This window comes from Anas platyrhynchos, chromosome 2 (assembly GCF_047663525.1).
Source record: "Anas platyrhynchos isolate ZD024472 breed Pekin duck chromosome 2, IASCAAS_PekinDuck_T2T, whole genome shotgun sequence".
Taxonomy (NCBI): Eukaryota; Metazoa; Chordata; class Aves; order Anseriformes; family Anatidae; genus Anas; species Anas platyrhynchos.
The window spans coordinates 135,497,984-135,519,690 of NC_092588.1; the positions used below are offsets into that span (position 1 = coordinate 135,497,984).

General features: G+C 34.2%; 1 protein-coding gene across 7 annotated transcripts in view; it reads right to left on the reverse strand.

Moving 5' to 3' along the window:
* AKAP9 (A-kinase anchoring protein 9) overlaps window positions 1-21,707 on the reverse strand; it is a 109,933-nt gene that overhangs the window by 57,916 nt on the left and 30,310 nt on the right. For 3 of the 7 annotated variants that reach the window (XM_072033639.1, XM_072033641.1, XM_072033637.1), the window contains exons 3-12: window positions 20,376-20,420; window positions 13,349-13,402; window positions 12,776-12,946; window positions 10,127-10,282; window positions 9,133-9,330; window positions 5,939-8,389; window positions 4,202-4,415; window positions 3,225-3,304; window positions 1,486-1,624; window positions 973-1,070 (exon numbers count right to left, since the gene is read on the reverse strand). In XM_072033639.1, the coding sequence (XP_071889740.1) occupies window positions 973-1,070; window positions 1,486-1,624; window positions 3,225-3,304; window positions 4,202-4,415; window positions 5,939-8,389; window positions 9,133-9,330; window positions 10,127-10,282; window positions 12,776-12,946; window positions 13,349-13,402; window positions 20,376-20,420 (3,606 nt within the window). The remainder of the gene's footprint in view (window positions 1-972; window positions 1,071-1,485; window positions 1,625-3,224; window positions 3,305-4,201; window positions 4,416-5,938; window positions 8,390-9,132; window positions 9,331-10,126; window positions 10,283-12,775; window positions 12,947-13,348; window positions 13,403-20,375; window positions 20,421-21,707) is intronic. The other 4 variants (XM_072033638.1, XM_072033640.1, XM_072033643.1 and 1 more) reach the window with 4 other exon arrangements.

Consider the following 21,707-nt stretch of genomic DNA (forward strand, 5'->3'; position numbering starts at 1 on the left):
TTCTATAATACATATTTTAACACGCATGTCCATCAATACATGTTACCTACAAAAATCTTTAGATGTAACTAGTTAGAGTACCTTATTTAATACATCAAAATACATTGTGAGGAGTGGTTGGTACACCGGATGTTTGTACTGCCATTCAGTAAGACCTCAACAGGCTAGAGAGAGACATGAATGGAGAGGAGCCTCATAAATTTCAGTAGAGAGAAATGCCAGGTCCTGTGCCTGGAGAGGAATAATCCCCCTGCACCAGGAACATGCAGGGGACTGACCAGCTAGAAAGTGGCTTTGAAACAAGGGAATAGGGGGTCTTGGTGAATAGCAAGTTGGACAGAAGCCAGCAATGTTCCATTACAACAAAAGTCCAACAGCCCCTTGGACTGCATTAGAGAGTCGTCATCAGGATGAGGAAGTGATCCTTTCTCTTTACTCAGCTTGTGAGACACATCTGGAAAGCTGGGTCCAGTGCTCTGCTATCTAGTATGAGAGATGGAGTGAGTCCAGCCACAAATGAGGTGAGTAGGAGCAAAAAAAAAATTAATAATAAAAAAAATCTCATGATGAAGTGAGGCTTAATATAATTATCTTACGAGGAAAGTCTTAGAGAGCTGAGTAGCCTGGAGAAGAGAAGGTTGCCCAATGAGGCTGTCTAGCCTCCATCCTTGGAGACACTCAAAACCCCAAAACTTAAGTCTTAGGCAGCCTAGTCTGGCTAAGTCTGCTTTGCGTAGGGATCAAAACAAGACAATCTCCAGAGGAGCCTTTCAACCTCAGCCATTCTACATTTCCGTCACACAGAGAGCAGCCTACTCCATTTTATCTAACCATGGCACTGCTACGCCACTTAACCAGGATGCATAAATGTAATTTCATTTGTAAATGTAAATTCTTTCCCTGATCCAGAAGGAATTCATGCAAGAGAGACAACTCAAAGGCCTACACACTCTAACATCATAAGAAGTTTACCTGTTTACAATCCTTCATCAACTGTGTTTGAAGTGCTGTCAGCCTACTGTATTCTTCCATTATCTTGTGCAGAAGTGCTTCCATATGTTCTTGCAAAGCTAAATTACATAGATCATCAGGAAATTAAAAAAAGTTGAATTTGAACATTCAAGCATAAATTTTAATACAATGTATTGTTCACAAGTTCTTCACTGAAGACTTATTCAATAAGCATTACATAGTGATAGCGCCTCCAAGTTTTAGAACACACTTTTATATAGTGTTGATTTTTTTTGGTATGTCTGCTAGCTTCTTCTACAGAAGAAGAAAAAAATAATCACTTTTTTCAACAATTTCCACTGTAATGAAAACAGCACAAGAAAATACAAGAAAAGTTATTCAGAAAAGTGAGGAAATCTATAAAGCAGCTATTTAGGCACATGAAACAGCACCTGAACAACTAATGGTATAACTGTCTGTCTAAAATACTTGAAACCTTTATTTTATTTTATTTATATAGTAGAATTGCATTACCGTGCGCCTGACCTCTATGTCTTGGTAATTCTACATTCCGTTTTTCTTTCTCATCAGCAGGTCTATGGAAAATATCTTGTTCCCTATGATCAGATTCTATACCAGTTGAAGACCGTTCATTCCAGTTATCACACAAATCCTGCAAAACGAATGAAGCAAAGAAAAAAAGTGAAGAATTGTTTATTAATGTAGCAGTGATAATTCACAGAGAAAAATGGTGACCGGAAATTATTATTTTATATTATCTTCTGTAAAAATGATGGCGTAAGATGTTCCTAGACAACCTTTAAAACTCCTGATAGAAGAAACATGTATGAAAAGACTTTCCAGCTAAGACATAAATATGTATATTTTGGCACAGTCATTTAAATTCATGCTTTTAAGTATTAAAATCTTGCATAGTAAGGCTTCTTTTATCAGTGCTGAAAGAAGATTTACATTGTGAATGTTTCTTGCTTGTAAATTTTGTAATTGTAAAATGTTTCTTTCTGGTTAACTGCAGTTTTACTTGGAAAAAGGATTCCCCAGAATTTTTTTTTATATTTTCAGAGCTTACCATTCATCTTGTCATTAAATATTCAGTAAATGGAATGGCAGCAGAAAAATGCAAGCAAATCATAAAAAGAATACCTCACATTTGTTGGTTCTGTGTGGTCAGCAAAATAGCCACCATGTTTACAAAGAGTAGGTGAACAGAAGATTTACGTATTTGCTTTTCAGAAGACATATAATACTTGAAGAGAAACTTGGCCTGCCCAAGGCAAACAGTGGGATTCTTTATTGAAGCATTTTGGAATCAAAAGACACTAAATTCAACTTAAAAAATAAAACCGTAATTTTTCCAAAAGTTCAATATTGAATCATATAGTTTGGCAGCATTCTTCCTAGCTCTGAAATAAGGCTAAAGAATTTCCTCCACCTGCTACTTTCTGTGAGCTGTCATGAAATCCTGCTTAATCCCCACCATGGTGGCTCTCAAGTAGAATAATTTCAGTAATTCTAGTATCCACTTTTCAAAAAAGGTGTTGAAAATATTCCAGCAAAGAAAGAAATCCCACCAAATCCAACAACTGAATGCATTAAAGATTAGAAAATTGTGGCATACAGTGTTTATAGCTTAAACATATAGCTTAAATTATCCAGAAATAAATGTATTAAGTAGTCTTCAAAAATATAAGGCAAAATAATGTCATTAGTGGCTGACATTAGTATACAAACTAAAAATAATCTTCAATTTTTGATAATAATATTTATCTACTGAAAACACTATAGACAGCAATTTTGATGGACTCCTAAAACACTTGAGGACTTTGAAAGACTTCACATCTAAGAAATGTCTTATTGTTGCTATGAGAGGGTGATGTCCTTTGTGTTAATGTGTGACGTTTGACTGCTACTTAGTCAAAAAACATACAGCCCAAAACTTTTTTCCAAAGGCAAATACCCTTCAGAATGAGCAGATAATATAAAATAAAACAAAAAGAGACATTAAGAAACAAGGACATGAAATAGTTTAGAAAAAAAAAGCATAAACAATTGCAACCTTATTTTAGAAGATCAGTCTGTATCTGGGATCAAGGCAAAGAGAAAAGCTGCAAAGAAAACCTCTTGAAGATGATGCACAAAGCAGCGTCTGCTAGAACAGGTTAAAGATGCAGAAAAACATGACTCACCATACACATAATTCTTCATTTACAGAAGTTCCATAAAAAAAAAAAAAGCTTTTTGTTAAGTCTTACCTGTGTGAGCCTAGAACATTCCACAGTTACAGCTTCATTCAGCTTTTCTATAAGTTTCTGAGTAGATGTGACTTCATCATCTACGAACACAAATTATTGATATTATTTTTAAATACTTGATACACAACAATTTTTCAAAGGCCTAATTCCCTGTGTCAGTGAGACTGCCTCCTCTCAGAAATGCATAGTTTTTTGTTCCCTCTTCTTGTTCCATCACAGAGATATATTCAATTATTAGAGTAAAACTGCATGTTCAACAGGAATAAGGGATAAGAAATGGCTTCGTGTATCAGTGAGCTCTAGAAAGATCAAACTTTACTTAAATATACTGGAGGGCAAAGAAGTTATTATGCCAAAAATATCACATAAGGGCAAAATCATGGAGTGACAGAAAATGTACTGATGGAAAAGCAATGAGATAACATAAAAGCTGACTGAGGCAGAAGTGCAAAGAACAATACTCCTCAAAGTAGTATCAAAGAAGCTTACTTAATATGGGCAGGAAGCCAAAGCAGAAATTGAATGAAAGAAGCTAAAAAGTATTTTGTTAATGCATTTGTTTAATATTTCAGTAAGGAATACAAACTAATAGATGAATCTATCATACAGTTCTTTGGAATTAATTGACCTAATACTAATTATGAGCTATACAGCAAAACGTGAGCTGCAATACTTTCCATTCCTTTTCTCTCTCTCTCTCTCTCGCTATGTATTTAAATGTGTGTGCTATGTATATAAATGTGTGTGCAACACACACATTTTAATTTTTAAGTAACCAATAGTCTACTTATAATAGGGAAATAATTTGGCACAAAACCACTTCAAAATATTCTATAAAAATAATTTGTCGTACAGCTCCATACACTTCTCCCCAGATGCTTTTTTTTTTTTTTTTTCCTATTTCAGTGCTTTTTTTTCTATTAAAGATACTATTTTTCATACCAAGAGCTTTTCTCCTGTAATTTTGGTCAAGTTACCTGCTTGCTGAATTTTCAAGGCCTGCAGCTCCAGCTGATGCATTTTTTTAAGATCATTCATTTCTTGTAGATGACTATGTACAAGCTCCTCTTTAAGACTGCAAAGTGCACTCTCTTTTTCTGCTTTCAGGTACTCACGAACTTGATCTACATGAGCTGAATAAACCAGGGACAGGCAAATGCGCTGTGCTTCCATCTGTAGCTGTAAATCAGTCTTTGAATAAAACCAGACATTTTACAAAGAGTAAGAAACAAGAAAACAAGAAATGTCCAGTCTCTGTGACTTTCAGGAATTAATACTTAATATGTTGAATGGAATGCTGCATATATGTTATATGTTAAATAAAAGTTTAAATATACACATTTTAAAAACTTGAATCATAACAAAATAGTAAGACACTTCTTTAACTTAAAATGAAATAAACAATGACTAAATGACAAAACACAATATTCTTCAGTTTCTGCCTTGGGAAAAGCAGCTGCAAACACAATGACCTTTAAACATTGCACTTAATATTGAGAACACACATCCTCACAGTTACCATATGGTTGGGAATTTGAATGCTTCAGATCATTTCAGTGCAGATTATGTTCTATGGAGTCATTACAGCAAATCATATTTGCAAACTATTTTTGTCTTGTGAGGCACCTTATTTTCAGGTGTGGATAGGTGTCAAAGAAGACACTGTCTGCTTACTGATTTCCAATGAAACTTCACTGAAGAGAGGCATCTTAAATAGCATACACATCAAATAGACCAGAATTTTCTCAATCTATCTGTGGACATGGGCAGATTTAACAAACAAATAAACAAACAAAAACAAAAAACAAAACAAAACAATTAAAGAAATAACTGAACTAAGTAGACCCTGCTTTGAGTAGGGTTTGGACCAGATAACCTCCAGATGTCTCTTCCAAATTACATTATTCTGTGACTCAAAAGAAGCCTTGAGTTTCTGAAAAATAGCTTCTGCTATTATGGATACTGGTGATGCTAATTGCCTTGGGAAACAAATTTCCAAATAACTTAAACTGCTTCAGCAAGACTGACTACCAGTGCTTGAAGATTAAAAACAGATACCACACAGAAAACGTGGCCTTATATTTGTTGAATTCTCAGCTGACTGAGGACCAGAGTACTTTGACTTAACTGAATAACAAACTTCCGATCATTTAAGACCTTCTTCCCATGTCCTTTAGAAATCCGTATCTCTTCTTACACTCACATCCAAAAAGTGACAACCACACATACTAATATTCCACTATCAAAGTTTTTGTGTATTTCATGAGTTTGATAAAAGATGACTGAAGAAGTCAAGAGTCTCATTCTCTCCTTATACTGTTTACCTGAGAACTTACAGTACTGAAAAGCTAATCCCAGATGAAACAACGTGTCCTGCATAAATTTTCATCTCAAGAAATTAAACTGTATGTTATGTCAAAAGATGAAGTGCTCTAGATGTCTTCTCCTCCTTACTTTTTTTGTTTTGTTTTGTTGATTTAATTAAGTGTAAACGAAGGTTATTTCTTTCATTGAAAAACAGCATCCTTATACATGTTGACTATGGTTACAAGGTCTGGTCATTCATGCAATCACTTTCAACCATTGGCTACTTTATGCCACACACCCATCACAATACAAATGTACTTTCAAGCAGCTAAAAGGAAAAATATGAGACAAATCTCCAAGGGCAAGCTCCTAGAAATTTTTGTAGGCTACAATTTTATGTAACATACCTGTTCTGATTTTAATGTATTCACTTGCTGCTGAAGATTATTATTTTCACTCTGTGTATTTTCACTGGATATTAACGATGTTTCATCGTGCAGCCTGTCTGGCATCTCATGCAAATGTTCTACAAGAGGTGGCTGTTCTGGTTTCAACATTTGCTGAATTTCCTTTCCTTTTGTTACCTGATGACTGGCATCTTTACCTGAACCCAGATTTTCTCCTACATTTATTCCTTCATTGACTTCGTTGCTGGGACCAGATGTTTTACTTCTATTCTCAGATGCTGGAGTAGCAGTCTTTACAGCTTTTCCTTTAAAACATTTTGTTTTAGGTCTAGTACTACTAATACTTCCTCTCTGAGCGTGGCTAATTCTAACTTCTAGTTCTTTACATTTTGCTAGAACTTGTTCTTTCTCATCTTTTAAGGATTTAACTTTTTCATTTAAACAACAAATTTCACTGTGCTTTGACTTTAACTGTTCTGAAAGATCACAAAGTCTCAGGGATAATTCCAGTTTCTCACGTTGGGTAACCTCAAGCTTTTCCATAAGTTCTGTTGCATCTTTCTCAACAACTTCTCCAGCCTCAAGCGTGTCTACCCTGGACACCTTTTCTTTACTCCCTTCAAAACCAGCAGTTCTAGTTTTAAATACAAGTGGTTTATTGCTTTGCAAGTGCTGAAGTTCTTCGCTTAAAGCTTTGAGTTTGACTTTATATTCAGCTTCCTGCTTAGTCTTGTTCTCTTCTAACTCAGTTTTTGCCTTCAGAAGGCTTGCACACTCTTTCTGCAGCTTTTTATAATTAGCTTCAAGTTCTTTCTCAGTAGACAAAAATGCACTCTTCTGCCTTTCAGTATCCTCCTGGAGTTGACTGTTCTGTTTTTTGAGTTGCTCATTTTCAGCAATCAGTTTTTCTATTCTTTTTTCCACATCCAAATTTTCTGACTTTGAACTAATACTGTCACTAACAATGTTATTTGCTTCAGAGATTACCAACATGTTTTTTAATTTCTCTTCCAGAGTTTTGTTTTCCCCCTGAAGAAGGCTATTTTGTGTTTCAAGTTCTGAACATTTGTTTTGAAGGCTATCTTCTGTCTCCCTCATCTGTTTCTGCATCAATTCAGTTTTAAGCTGCAGCTCTTGAATTTCTTGCTCAAGAGTACCTTTTTCTTTTTCTTCTTGCCTAAGCACTTCAATTTCCTTCTGCAACTCATGAATTTGAAGGGTCATTTCTTCAGATTTAGAATTTACAATAGACTGCTGTAAATCTTTTAATTTTGATATCTCTAATATCAACTGGTTTTGCTTTGTAATTAAGTTGTCCTTTTCAAGCTGCATGACTTCTATCTTTTGACTCATTTCTTTTTGTATACCATCTAACTGCTGTTTATGGTGCATATTCAAGTTATCTTTAAGGCTTTCCATGTTTACCATGTGCTCTTTTTGCAAGTCTTCTTTAAGTCTGGTAAGTTCCTCTTCATGACTAAACAAAAGCTTTGTCCTCAGTCTCTCTAATTCTGCTTCTTGAGACTCTGCCATCCTGTCTAAAACTGCATCCTTCTCCCGTTCAAGCATTTCAAGTTTTATTTTGTAATTTGTGACTTCTGCATCATGTTTTAATTCCAATTCCTTCCTAAATTCAGAGGCAGAAGCCAGCTGAGTTTTTAGATCTTCAATCACAAACTGGTATTTTTCAGCTTCATTCAACCTACATTCCATATCCATTATAGTTTGTTTGGCTCTTTGAACCTGCTCTCTTGAAAAGTTCAGTTCTTGGAAAAGATCGTCAATTTTAGTCTGTTGAAGAGACTTCTCTGCTGAAATTACTTCCATCTGTTGTGACAATTCTTGCTTTATTTTCTCCCTTTCATTATCAGCATCTTGCAACTTCACATTCAATTCATTAATTTTAATATTCATTAAATGCATTTGATCTTTATTAACATTATCATTCAAACACAGACTTGAAGTTTTCTCCAATTCTACTTTTTGTTGTGAAAGACGCTGTTCAATTTCCATTGCATGTTGCTTAATTAATTCTTGCTTCATTTGGACAATCTGCTGGCCATGCATTTCATCCAGTTCAGCCTGAAGTTGTGCCAGTCTCCTTTGTGTTTCTAATTCCATTCTTTGCACAATGTCAGCCTCAGTCTGGCTGTCCTTATAGCATCGTTTCTGCAGTTCTTCTACAGTTCCCATTAATTGTTTTATTTCATCAGAACATTGTCTTTCTTTCTGTTTGTAGGTGGTAAGTTCTACTCTCATATTACTTATCTCCTGATTCTTTAGTGAAATCTGTTCTTTTAATTCTTCATGTAATTTACTGACATCTGATAATTTTTCCTTAAGCTGAAATGATTTTTTTTCTTCTTCTCCAAGTTTTGCTTCCAGCTCTTCAACTAATGCTTCTTTTTCTTGTAGCCTACTCATATCTTCTCCCTCGCTTTTGTGCTTTTCCTTAAAAATAAGCAAAAACGTTTTTATTTTCAGTTCATTTCCTGAACATATTAGAACATTTATACACTTAGCTATTTAAACACAATGCCTTTCATAGGATAATGATCATTTATAAAAACTAAGTAAGTTATTTCTTGCCCTCTTTTGGAGGTTTTCTGCACATTTGGGATATATGACTTCTCCCCATTGCCCTCCAAAGGAGAGAAAAAATCAAAACAAAGATTATTTCCTTTTTTTCTAGTTGTGCTCTGATATTTCAGAAGATATTTGGCACCATCTGCTGAAAACTTTGTCTTTTGTCACTTTTAATGACTTTTTTGTTATTATTATTATTTTAAGCTACTTCTAAGAAGTCTACCATTATGGACAATACAAAATGTACATGAAGAAATTCTTTCCTCAGGACCGAAAAGATTGTTCAAGCAGGTTATTTTTTTTTTTCTAATAAAATGATATCACTTTATAAAGACATTCTAATTCTCAGTATAGTTTAATCAATTGAAAATATTTCTGCAATTTTAAAAAAATGATGAATAATATTGAAATAAGCAACTCAGCTCTAAATTATATGCATATTATTTGTTAGTCAACAGATGTGTTCTTACACACATTTAAAAATTCTGTATGCATTACATGTAGCACACTCATAATCCATGCTCTCTCTGAGCCTTATATTTCAAAGGAACTACAAAACCATAAAAAAAAGCAATAACAAAAGAGATCTTTTCTAATAAGGAACATACCATTTCATATGTTTTGATTTTGTCATGAAGATGTGCAATCTGCACTTGAAATTCTTCATTCTTCTTCTGGTAATTCTTCAGCAGACATTCTTGTTCTTCTAGCTGTTGCTGATGTGAAAGTATCTGTTGCTTGGCTTGCAATAAATCAGCAGCTGTGCAACTATGGCTGGTGTTCCTTAGGGCTTCACTTGCCTGTAACTTGCATGTTAAAAACAAAACAAACAAAAGAAAAACAACAACAAAAATGTATCAAGTGTTTCAGAAACAGCTTGCGCTACAGAAAGAGACAGCTATGGTCTTCAATTTTATGTTCCACTTCACAAGCACAAACAATTACAAAATTTTATAACTTCTTTCAGGAGGAACTGGAATATTGCTGTTTTGTTGGAAGACCACTAAACAAAGAATATTTAAAATTAAATTGTTTTATGGTGAGCTAGTACAGTACAGCAGTGTCTCAGAAAAATCTCTAGATAGTAAGATGAACTAGTTGTAATTACTGGTTCCCAAATCCAATTTTAATTAATTAGCTAGGTAATCAAGAACACCACAAGAGGCAAATTTTATCCAAAAACACAGGGCTGAAGTGTGAAATGGTGGCCCAGCAAACTGATGGCTCGCTGTTTTGATTGGAAATGTAACTGGATTTCAGCCCAAAGTTTTGAGAACTGTAATTACTTGAGTGTTTTTCCCCCTAAGATAATTGCCATCATCCAGTATTTATCAGCAGCTATCACTACACATTAGGAAAGAAAACAGACTAATCTCTATTGTTTTATAGTGAATTAGTACAATAAACCAGCTACTATAATGATAACTGTAGGACTGTTAAATTGACTGCAGATAATATGCAGGTCCCTATACCAAGGGACCAACTCTTAAAAAACGCAAAAGCATAAAATTCTTTATTTCTTCAGGAAGTAACTATTTACAGACCCTCCAAAGTGACATGAGTTTTCAAACCCAAATAAGCATTGTTAGTGCTGTAACTTACATGCTGAAACTGAATTTGCAGTTTTTGGCTTTGTTCTGTAAGCTCCAAAAACTCCCTCATAGTTTCATCCTTTTCTTTCCGTGCTTGCTGTAGGTTAGTAGTGAGCTGAGTGATAATATCATCTCTTTTTTTGATAGCAGCTTCAAATTCTTGCAGCTACAAAAAATAAAATTTAAATGATTAATACACATCAAAGCCACAGACAGAAAAAATACTAACTTGTTCTAGTTAAACAGGAATATATGTTCCCTAGCATCTCTTAAAAAGATGAACAGACATACTGGAAAATTCATTTTCACTAACTCTTATTTGTAAGCATTTTAGTAACATTTTTTGTCTTTATACAACAGTGTACAAGTTCTCCATAAATATACTTATCGAAAAAAAAAAGGACAAAAAAAATTGGAACTTTTAAGAAGATTAATTACTTAATTAAATATAGAATTTGCTTTTAAAGAGTGTGGCCATGTAAACCATACCATCATAATAGAAATCAGGATACCTAATTAAAAAGCATCATCAATTTTGTCCAACTATTCTTGTCCACACATTTTTCACACAATAAATGCAAGTTACATCACCTGTCACAAAGTGCAATAAATTGCATTGATTATATTAAAGGTATATAATAGACACTATGTGGTAACTTACATTGCAGACCTTATTCATAACTACATGAAAAATCAGCTTAGGTTGCAAAACTAATGCAATGTATTTCATAGGTTCATCTTCTATAATTTATGACGATAAAAAAAATGATAAAAGGACAGAAAAAAAAATCCTTTGCAGTGTTTTTGTTTTGTTTTTCTGTAAGATAACATTAGCCAGAAATCCTATAATACTAATTGGGTCCATATGCATGTGCAAATACATAAAATCGATACGTTATTCACTTTAAAGTCACTTTGTTGATTGGAACTCATTCAAAGCTAGTACATGCTTCACCTCTACACACTGGACATTTCTAAAACCATCAGTCACCTTCTGTAACTGTTTTGTTTACTATGCTCTCAAAAAGAAGTTTCTCCAGGTTACATGCTGATTACTGAAGTAAAATTATAGTGCTTTCAGAAAAAGACTACTGATTTAGAGGATAGGGACATTATTCAGTGGAACACAAAAAACAAGAGGCCCTTAAACACACCAACCTGGGCAAAGAATTTGAGGAAATTCTTTAAAGCTCTTTTCAGAACTTTAAAACTTCCTTTAAAAAGTTCTGTTGAGAACATTTTTGTGTCAAAATATGGATCTAGTGGAAATACTAGATGCTTATTATAACAAAGAAAATAAGGAACAGATCAGACACTTGTGTCATATTTTTCCTTTTGCGTTTGTTCAACGAGATTGAGTAAATTTATCTGTTCAAATCCACACACTTTTGTGTTACTTCTAAACTTTTTTACTCAACCTTTTTCTTTAACAAACAGGCAGAAGTACCACACACAACACATCTGCTGTATCCCCTGTTTTTACAATTCTTTCTTCTTGTGAAAAATAAGCTGTATGCATTCCTCAGATGAGATAATATGCACTGTACCATTATCATAAAGAATATGCTGCAGCTAAAATGTATTTTAAGTATTACTGTACTGCAGCATGTTTTAATAGATTTTGATTTATTTTTAAAATATTAATCACAGTCATTTAAAAATGCAAACATTTTCACTTTAAACAGTAGTCACAACTGCTTGAAAATAAAATTATATTATGTTCTTTATGATATGACTATTATGTTTAGCACAATGGACATAAGTCACAGCAATTAGAAGATAAACTTGTCTTAAAGTGCAACACCAGAGATTCACCAACAGACAAAGCAATGATAAACCATCTCCCTCCAAGGCAACCAGTCGTAGATCACTGGTAGTGGAAAACATAACATCCATTTTCACAGATAAAGTACAAATGGAAAAAGCAAAGAATTATAACTGTGCAGTAACAATGAAGGTGAAAATGACTGAATTTTAAAACAATTTTCATATTCTTTAGCTCTTTGCAAAACAAAGAAAAGCATACAGTGACATGGCCTGTACCCAAATTAAAAGAAAGAGACAAGTGAGATGTAGCGCTTGCTCAAACTAACTTTACAATCTAACTTTATATTTGAATGATACTTTTAAATTAAGAAATATTTTGCTGTAATCCCTCATTGTTATAATCCCAAATTATAATCCTGGCTCAGTTGCCTTGTATTTCAGACCGTGAAATATCAGTGAATTTTAGGTATACAGATACCTTTCTGGTTTGAGGCCCAACTTAGTAATATCATTTCTTAAGAAGTAAAACCTGATTTTTTTTTTTGATCTTTGAGGAACAAGAAGGTATAAAAGAAATGCAGTCTTTGCACAACTAAAGAAGAATTAGGACTTTTCTCGAAGAAAACCGTCTCTCCATTCCTGATATGAAGAAAGTCACTGCAAAGAACACTGAAACTTTACTAACAAAATAGAGAAAAAGGACACATGATGGAAATGCCATTCAAAGAAACAGAGCGCGTGGTATGTGATTAAAAGAAATTACGTATAATTCCATATAACATGCTAACTGCATTCTGAACAACTGTAATTAAAGGTGAACTCTTTCAGGTGATACTCTGCATTTTTGCATGTAACCAAGTAGTAAGTAGAAAGCAACATAAGGTAATTATACCTGTTGCAATCCTTCTGTACCATATGCTGCCCTCATTTCTTCTAGCTCTCTGTTTAGTTCTTCAATCTCTTGTTGTTTCCCAGCCAATTCATTCACCATCACCTCTAGTTGCATCTCAGAGTGTTGCATTCCATGTTCTGAACAAAGCTCTCCAACTCCAAATTCTTCTTCCTAAATCAATCCAAGTTCCTTAACATGCCATTCTTATGCTTTATCAAGATAAGTAAACTCAAATATCAAATTCTGTATCAAATGCCACCTTAGAACATTAACATATAATACAGTATTGAGGATCTTATTACCATGGTAACCTCTTTTGTTAGTATAATTCACACCTCAAAACACTGACATAAAGCATTTCTGCAAGTCTTGCCTTATAATATTAGCCTTAATACAAGCAGTGAGACATTTTTTATTTTATCTTTAAACTGCATTTATATATCAAGCAATGCAGATACAGAGCACAGCATGCAAAACAAAGTATTAGTCAACAGCACAGCTTTTGTTTGAACAAATTGTTTGAGGTTTTTAGTATTCATTATTAGTATTACAATTCAATTTGCAATACTGTACCCTGATTAAGTCTGCAGGTATAGCTGTTCTTGTCACAAAACTGCAACCATTTACCTGTATAAAGACAATTTCTAAATACATTATTATTTGAAATAAACCTTGATTTCTATTTTTGATTTGTTTGAAATCTTTGATTCCTGCAGACACACATAAATCCTTATGCCACAAAAAATTATTTCATTTGAAATACAAAATAGCATTTTATTAAATAAACTGCGTCTAACTCTGCACAGGTAACAGATAAACCCCACAAATTACAAAAATAGATATTATTGTCTAAAACCAAAAAACATATTAGAAATGTAATCATCTGGAGAAAACAAAGGAATTCAGATCTAAAGGTCAATGCAAAGCTTTACACAGTAAATTATTAAAATGCAGTAATACTCCATTTTAAATTATGTTTAATATTTCTATAGATTACTAAACATAGTCATTTCCAAAAGATATATATACACCCCAAGATCTACTATTTCTAAAAATATTCAGTATCTCTATAGTAGATGATAGACTGATGTTCACAATCTGGAGGAATTTCTTATGATTAAAAAGGAGCAGAAGATAACCATTTAACATAAGACATTTGAAAATTTTCTCTTTCACTCACCTAATGCTGCAACCCCTGTCAGCTTCCAGGAGAATTTTGGTTCTACAGACCATACAAACCAATAATAATGTATTTCCAAAAGGTAAGCATGCGCCAAAGTTATAGGTTAAAAATAAAATAATATTTTTTAAAAAATTGAGATAAAAAGAACATACTATGTATTTGTGCGAAATCATAAGACAGACATACAGGCTTTTAAACCAACAGACAAATGTTTTAAAATGAGAAAGCAAGAAGAGCTGTATTTCCTCTCAGAGCTCTTTATCAAATGAGCCTGAAACAAAAATAATAGTACTAGAGGTGGAAAGGTATTGTATCAGATTCAAATACTGTGTTTACATCAAAAAAGCAACTATATAGCTCTGATATCTGCTATAGTAAAGATTGGGGGTTCTTTACACAAAACTATAATGTCTGAGCAAATCAGTAAGTTACTTGACACAGAATCATACTGTTATAAATGGGATCAATATAGTTATCAGGTTTTGAATAATCTTGCATCAGACATGAATTGGCAGAGCTGACATACTGCCACTTCAACTCCTGACTTCCTCACTGAAAAGGAAGACGCCACAGAGAGATTACTACCTTATTTCAGAAAGAATAAATAAAATTGCAGCAAACATCAGTCCAGGCAGCTCACAGAGGCACTGCACATCATTTGTGTATCACCAGATGTTTGCTCTGCATTCCACCATACAAGTGTCTACACAGAGCATAGCACCAGTGTCTATTTTCTGGCTCACGTCCCAGATTAATAACCCTACTAGTTTAATAGAAGCTATTATGAAATAATGATTTTCCTTCTGTTTAACTGTTATTTTATTTAGGCTTAATTGCTAAAGATGTAGTGCTATGATTCTTGTGAACTGCCACACAGGGCACCCTTCTCTTCCTATGGATCCTTTCAATGTGGAACAACCCATAACTCTTTGATGCTTTATAACAAGAGCTGCAAGGACACACATAAAAGCCTCATCTCTTTAGATGTTCCAGACTCTTTAGCAGCTGAGACTTCTACAAAAAGATTTTATAAAATGGATTTTGGCATACACGTTCCAAACAACTGCCTGGAACTTTGGAAATACCCCTTGCTTAAACAGAAGCCTAGCTCTTAGGTATCACAGAAGTGAACCATACCAGCATCTCAGCCCATTCTGTTTCTCATCCCATACCTTCTCCTTTCAAATGTCTTATGCCTTCTTGCAAAGCGCAAGTTGAAACACGACAAGAAAACAATCTGCACCATAATCCATCAGAAAATCACAATGCCAGAATGCTCTCCTGACAGCAGCCATGTGAACAACCTGGCAACGTGAGGCAGGACAGAAATCCTGCTGCCTCAGACCAGATTGATTGTTGTGGCTGGATATTAGTTTCAAAAATCTCACTCCAAAATTATTTTTTTCACTCAGCTGCAGACTGTAGTCCAGATACCAACTTTAGTGTTAAAGACATGAGCCAACAGGCATGAGGCCTACTGGACTCGTGTGGCATCTCCTGGGCCCAGTGGTTTACCTGTACAGAGCTCTTCTGCAGGCCCATACTATTGATGTAGAGTATTATTATTTCTTCTTTTAAAGCTTTGCAATTCACCTTTAACACTGAAATTCCCTTATGCCTTGATGTTTTATGATGTGCTTAGTTATTTACCCCAGCATACAATTAAACATTTAAAGAAGCAATCAAACTACATAAGATAAGATAATGGAAGATAATGGGAGCAAGGAGTAACAAACACTCTGAATATAACTGCATAATCAATTAACCACAAAGCAAGAAAAAATGCAATTTTACAGCACATTAGCTACTCAGGAGCAACTGTTTGGGTGAATATAAGACAAGAAACCAGAGACGGTTATGGAAGTCCATCAAAGTATGCTCTAACTGTCTTGAGTTTTCTTCCTTGCTTGTATTTTCAAAATAATTCACATAGTATTTGCTATTATAATAATATATAAAATACAATTTGTAATGTATTGGCTAAAAACAAAGGTATATTCTACACCATATCAGTAATACATATGCTTAGCAAGTGAAGGCAAGCTTCCTCCACAAAAATACAAGAGAAAACCAACTTTCACCATTAAGTAAGGCAGCAATTTATGACAACTGCCACCAGAGGTCAGGATTAAATTTATGAAAACACTGCATTTTACTACAGGTTCATCACCCTCTCCCTTCCCCTCAGTGCTCCTCAGACCTTGGAATACTTGAAACTGTACCTCAGAAAAACTGGGCAGTTACACATAACATACTGTTACTGCTAACACTGATGTCAGTACTATAGAGACTTCTCTTTATGGATTGCAAACTTGTGCTCAGCATGAATCAATGCTTGCTGTTCAATCATTGGTAAATGTAAAAACACTCCAACACAGGAAAGCAATATAACCTATTACAGGCGGGCAAGAAGAATTATGGTTAAAAAAAGTGCTTTGATTTGGTAGTAGAAACATACAGAAGGGTCTGGAATAAATTAACATTTTTACCTCATAATTTTATTTTTTTTCTTTTTCTTGTGCATTTTGGACACCCAATTAATTTACAAAAGTTAATACTTTGGCTTTCAACACTGCTTGACTGTGCCCTTAGGAACATTTAGCCTTTCCTCAGTTTTCTAGTTATGTCACAATTGACTATACGGAACTTAGCAAAATTAGCAATTAGGACAATTGGGGAAACTCAATTTTTTTAAACTCCATAAATTAAAATAATTTTCAGTTTCTGATGAGAATAATTACAATCATATAGTATAACTAAGTCTAATAACTTCTGAAGAATGAGAATTGACAGCCTTTAAAAATACTACAGTTTAAGATATTTTACAAAAAGAATCCTGTAAGACAAGAACACTCATATAAGCATTTACTGATTCCTTCACTTTTATTAGAAAACTCCTTATAACCCTGTGTCTAATTAGTCTATCAAAGAATGAAATACTTATCACTGAATTTTATCCAAAACACCAAGAGAAGTGGCTGACAAATTAAAAATACATGGCTTATTTTACCAACTATAAAAAGTATATGATTTAAAACCCATTTCACTTTGAAGTGTGACAGTCTCCAATTCAATGTAATTTCTGACAAAAACAACTAAAGAGAATACAGATGTGCTAAAAAATAGGAGAAAGATGGATGAACAATCCTATATTTGTACAAATGTGTGGTTTCTTAGAATTCCAAAAAGGAGGTCATGTATCTGAAAGTAAAGTAAGCCCACGACTTGACACAACTTCATAATTATGCTATTATATATAAAATTCAACTTATTCTCATGTTTCTCACCTGAAAAGGACTCTGATTGTTTTATTTAAAGGATGGTCATGAACGTAAACAAAGTTTTTCATAAAAGAAATAATATAACAGTTGATATGAAACACACTGAAAATTCAGTGTAATTCCTAAATATAGGTATTCTTAAATATGCCATTTCCTCATTGCAGATACCAACCAACTGCATTAAATTAAAAACAGCTTATTAAGGTAGCAACTCTCACCACTTCAATTTGTTCTTCACCAGACCCAGTACTACTTTACAACTCACAAATTTTGTGTTGCCTACTTCTGTTTTAGAAAAGAAGTCTCACGGAGGAAAAAAAGTTGTTTTGGAGGGCTGAGAATACAATGTGCCTTGAAAAGCATTTTGCGGGAAATCTTTTTTGTTTGTTTTTAAAGGCACATTCAGAAAGCAGTCTGGTTGTAATTCTATTGTCTTTAGTATGTAAGAATTTGATCCCTAACATACTCTGTAGACACCTGTGGAAATCTTTGCAGAATGAAGCTGGGTAAAAATTATGTTGTATTAAAGTATTTAGATGTGATAAGTCAACTAATACTAATAGTAAAACACTAAAAACATTTCTGCATGCCAGAACATATCTGCAATTATCATAAGGCATTATGCCATATATTTTCTGTCTCCTTCTGCAAAGATATGTTTGCTTGAGCTTTCGTCATCAATTTCCAACACTGCATCTACAACCTCAGAAGCGATCAAATTTTCTTACTCATATTCCATTTCATATATATATATATATATATATATAAAATACCTCACCTGTAAAGATATATGCCATCAATGCCATTGTTAACTTTTTTCAAAGGTTCATTCTGCACAGATTGCATATTCCATTTTACAGTAATCACATACCATGGTGATGCATATATTCTAAAAAGCTGCCATAAGGTCACAGCAGTTGTTCAATAGTAGAGTTATTTTACTCTCAATGGCAAACAGTACGTACATGCTTTCCTATCTTCTTTCCATACATAATATAAACTCAGGTTCTTTTTGTTCTTTATTTAATTGCTTGGAAAACATGCAAAAATAATGCATATTTTATCTGTGAGAAATATTACATCTTTAATCTGACTTTTCCCCATGTGGTGTTTGCACCTTTCCACCTATCCCTCTCTATATTTTTTTTTTCCTTTCTTTCATTCACAGCACTTTGAAGCTGCTGGCCTGGAATCTTCAATTCTACAGGTGCCTGACCTGGAGGTGTGTGTGTATGTATATGTGCGTGTGTGTGTGTATTAAATTTGCATTACAACAAACATAGCATAAGAATGATTGTAATTGATCAGACCAAGGGTCCATTTGGTTCAATATTTCAGTATATGAAAGTAATCAACAATGAATGTGAGGGAATGTTTTCACTGTACTCCCAAAGTGCCTTCTCCTAACACACCAGAAGAAAGTGAGGGTGCTTATAAACAAGGACAGGAAGAACAAATGGGAGAGAAAGATTCAAACTGGGGAAGAGAGGGACAGTAAAAGGACTACAACTAAAAAGACAAAGACAAAATCTGTGGGGGAAACTAAATGTGATTTGATGAGAAGCTGGGAAGAGACAGTACTGCTGAAATTGAACTTGAGCAGAACATTAGAAGACAGACATAAGAGGAGGAAATAAATAATAGTTTTTCAAGGGAGAGAGAAAAAGCATTAAAAAAAAAAAAAAGCTTATATGAAGCTGGAAAGGCTGGAAAAATAATCTGGGCTTAGGAATCACTAATGAAGGAAAAGGAAGGCCAGAAAGGGGCTATAGGAATGAGCTAAGAAACCAAGCAAGTGGGAAATGGGGAAGGACAAGGAAAAGGGAAAAGATTAATATAAACTATTACAGGGAAGGTAGGAAACTCTTTATGAAAAAGCTCAGGAACAGAAAACATACAAGAGTTGGTCAAAAGAACAGGCTGGAAGAAGAAGTAATGAAGACAAAGCCTTAGAGCTGAGAAGGAGAAACAGAGGTCCTCCCAGTTTTGAGGGCATGCCTAGACTGTCCATTGTGGCAATGATTTCACTCTTAGACCATATAGTGTGCTAGGTCAGAGACACATTGTCTGGTGTGCACATTAGAGCTCACAATAAGCATTTATAATACTAGTAAGGAACAAATAGTTATTCTAAGGTGTGTCAGCTTTCTCTTAGAAAGGCTGAATCAAAGGAGGCACAGTAAATATTCTAAACCAAATTTACTCCAGCAATGGAGGCATGTTTGATTACTTGATCCCTCTTACTTAGCCAAGCCTAAGATTCTGGGGTGTGTTTTACAAAAAGTTTTACAAAAGTGCTTAGCACAGAGAGCTGCAAACCAAAACAGCTACCATTTGAGACATGAAGAACTTGTTTTTTAAACTACTATTTTTACATCAGATACTCCATGGCTATTTTGTGCACCCATGTTCTTGTCCCTCCACTAAACACGAGGTAGTTCACTCCTTATGAACATAATTGTTCATTTGTTGAGACCAAATTTCCATATAGCCTACTTCCCTCTTAAGCAACAGATATGAATAGTGGATGCCAATGTGTGGTGGGCAACTCTGTCCAGCAGCTAAGGCCCAGCGCAGTCGCTCACTCACTCCCCCACCAGTAGGATGGGGGTAGGATCAGAAAAGCAAAAGCAAGAAAAAATCATGGGTTGAGATAAGAATAGTTCAGTAAGTATAGGGAAAACAAACACACACCAACCAAGTGATGCAAAGGCAATCACTCACCACCTACCAGCAGCAGAGTGATGACCAGCCAGTCTCTGAGCAACAGCTACTTTGGAACTCATTACGACATAATCAACTCATTAAATAATTTTCAAAAGAAAATGAATTATCCACAACCATAACTCCAATAGTAACACAAATCATTACTATGACCAGAATGGTGACACTGTTGTAACAGTTCATAAATCTATCATATTATCAATTACAGCAGCCATCCCATTATGTTGTTGACACAATGCTTGCCTTAATGGTACATGAATCATACCAGTAATGACATGCAACATCTTTGTCTATAACATCACGTGTTATTTCCTTCCTCCTCTTTTTGGAAAACAGTGCACAGCATTTCAATAAACGTGTAAAAGAAAAAGTTAAAAGGAAAGTTAGAAAGGAAGTGTTTCTTCAGTCTTACCTCAGAACTGTAATCTTCTACAGTAGTGGAAATTTCACTTTCCGGCTAAAACAAAATATTAAAATATTTACAATGATGGAATTCTAAAAGTATTAAACAAGACATATGCCATCTCTCTCAGAGAATGTAGACGGTACTAAAAAATATAACAGGTATCCATGAATGCGATTAGAATATATACAGTAAAGGCTACCTTCACTTTCTTGAAATTCCAGCTTTAAATAAAACAAATACTTTGCTTAAAATCAGGAAAAACACATTGTTATTTATTTTCCTAATGCAGGTAACAACTATGTGGCCATATCATCCTATACTTTTTAGTGGGAACCATGTAGTTCTTCATCACATTTTAGTTGTGCGTTATCTGCTAATAGCATAAATAATCTTTTAGAACTATTTGCTTCAATCTTCAAAACAATCAAGATTTGTTTTTCGTCTGTTAATATCAAGTATTTTTGCCAAGAGATTTATTTGAAAATCACTACAGAAAGATGGCCAAATGAACTCAAGTTCAATGGATATGTCTTCTGTACTAAGGGGTTAATCCACACTCTGCTGAAAATCAATTAAAAACACTTAAATCCTATGAGCTCACACATCAGTGTCTGCCACTGTAAGACTTCTGTGTTATTCTTTTGCTGTCACAATCAATTACGAGTAGCCAACATTTTAGAGGCACTCATGTTGCCCTCCAAGCAACTATGCTCTCTCCCAAGACCTGATCAACCATAATTAAAAATCCAGCTCCTTCCATTATTAAGCCATCCACTCTCTATGCTTCAATTGTTCTTTGATCAACAGAAGTAATTAGGTTTTATGTAGCTCATCTGTCTGAACCACATGGGTCCAGTTTAAAAGGAAATAATTCAAAAAATTTCATATATACAGATATTGTTAGCAACACATCTTCTGATAGGACGATGCCAATGAAGCTATTCATCAGTTCTCCCATTAATTTATGAGATTTGAAATAGGGATCTGTTTCACCATGACTTCAGGTTGTTAATTTGCACTTATTCTACCACTTATGCCACACAGCATTTTCTTGGTACAAACAGCTAAACTCTTCTGGCAAGATGTTTTTTATTTTTATTTAAGTTTCTTCACTGATAACATGGTTGATGGTTAAAATACACTGAAGAGACATTACAAAGGCCCTTTATATCCTATTATCTTTATCATCTATGCAGCTAGTACCTTAATGATAACGCACAAGAGCTAAGTACTTTTCAGAAAATCATAAATACTTTCATCTGTGAATATTACTCAGAGGAACTTACTGCAAGGTAATAAGAAAAAGGAGGTAATTTGCCTACAAAAAACAGGATGTCC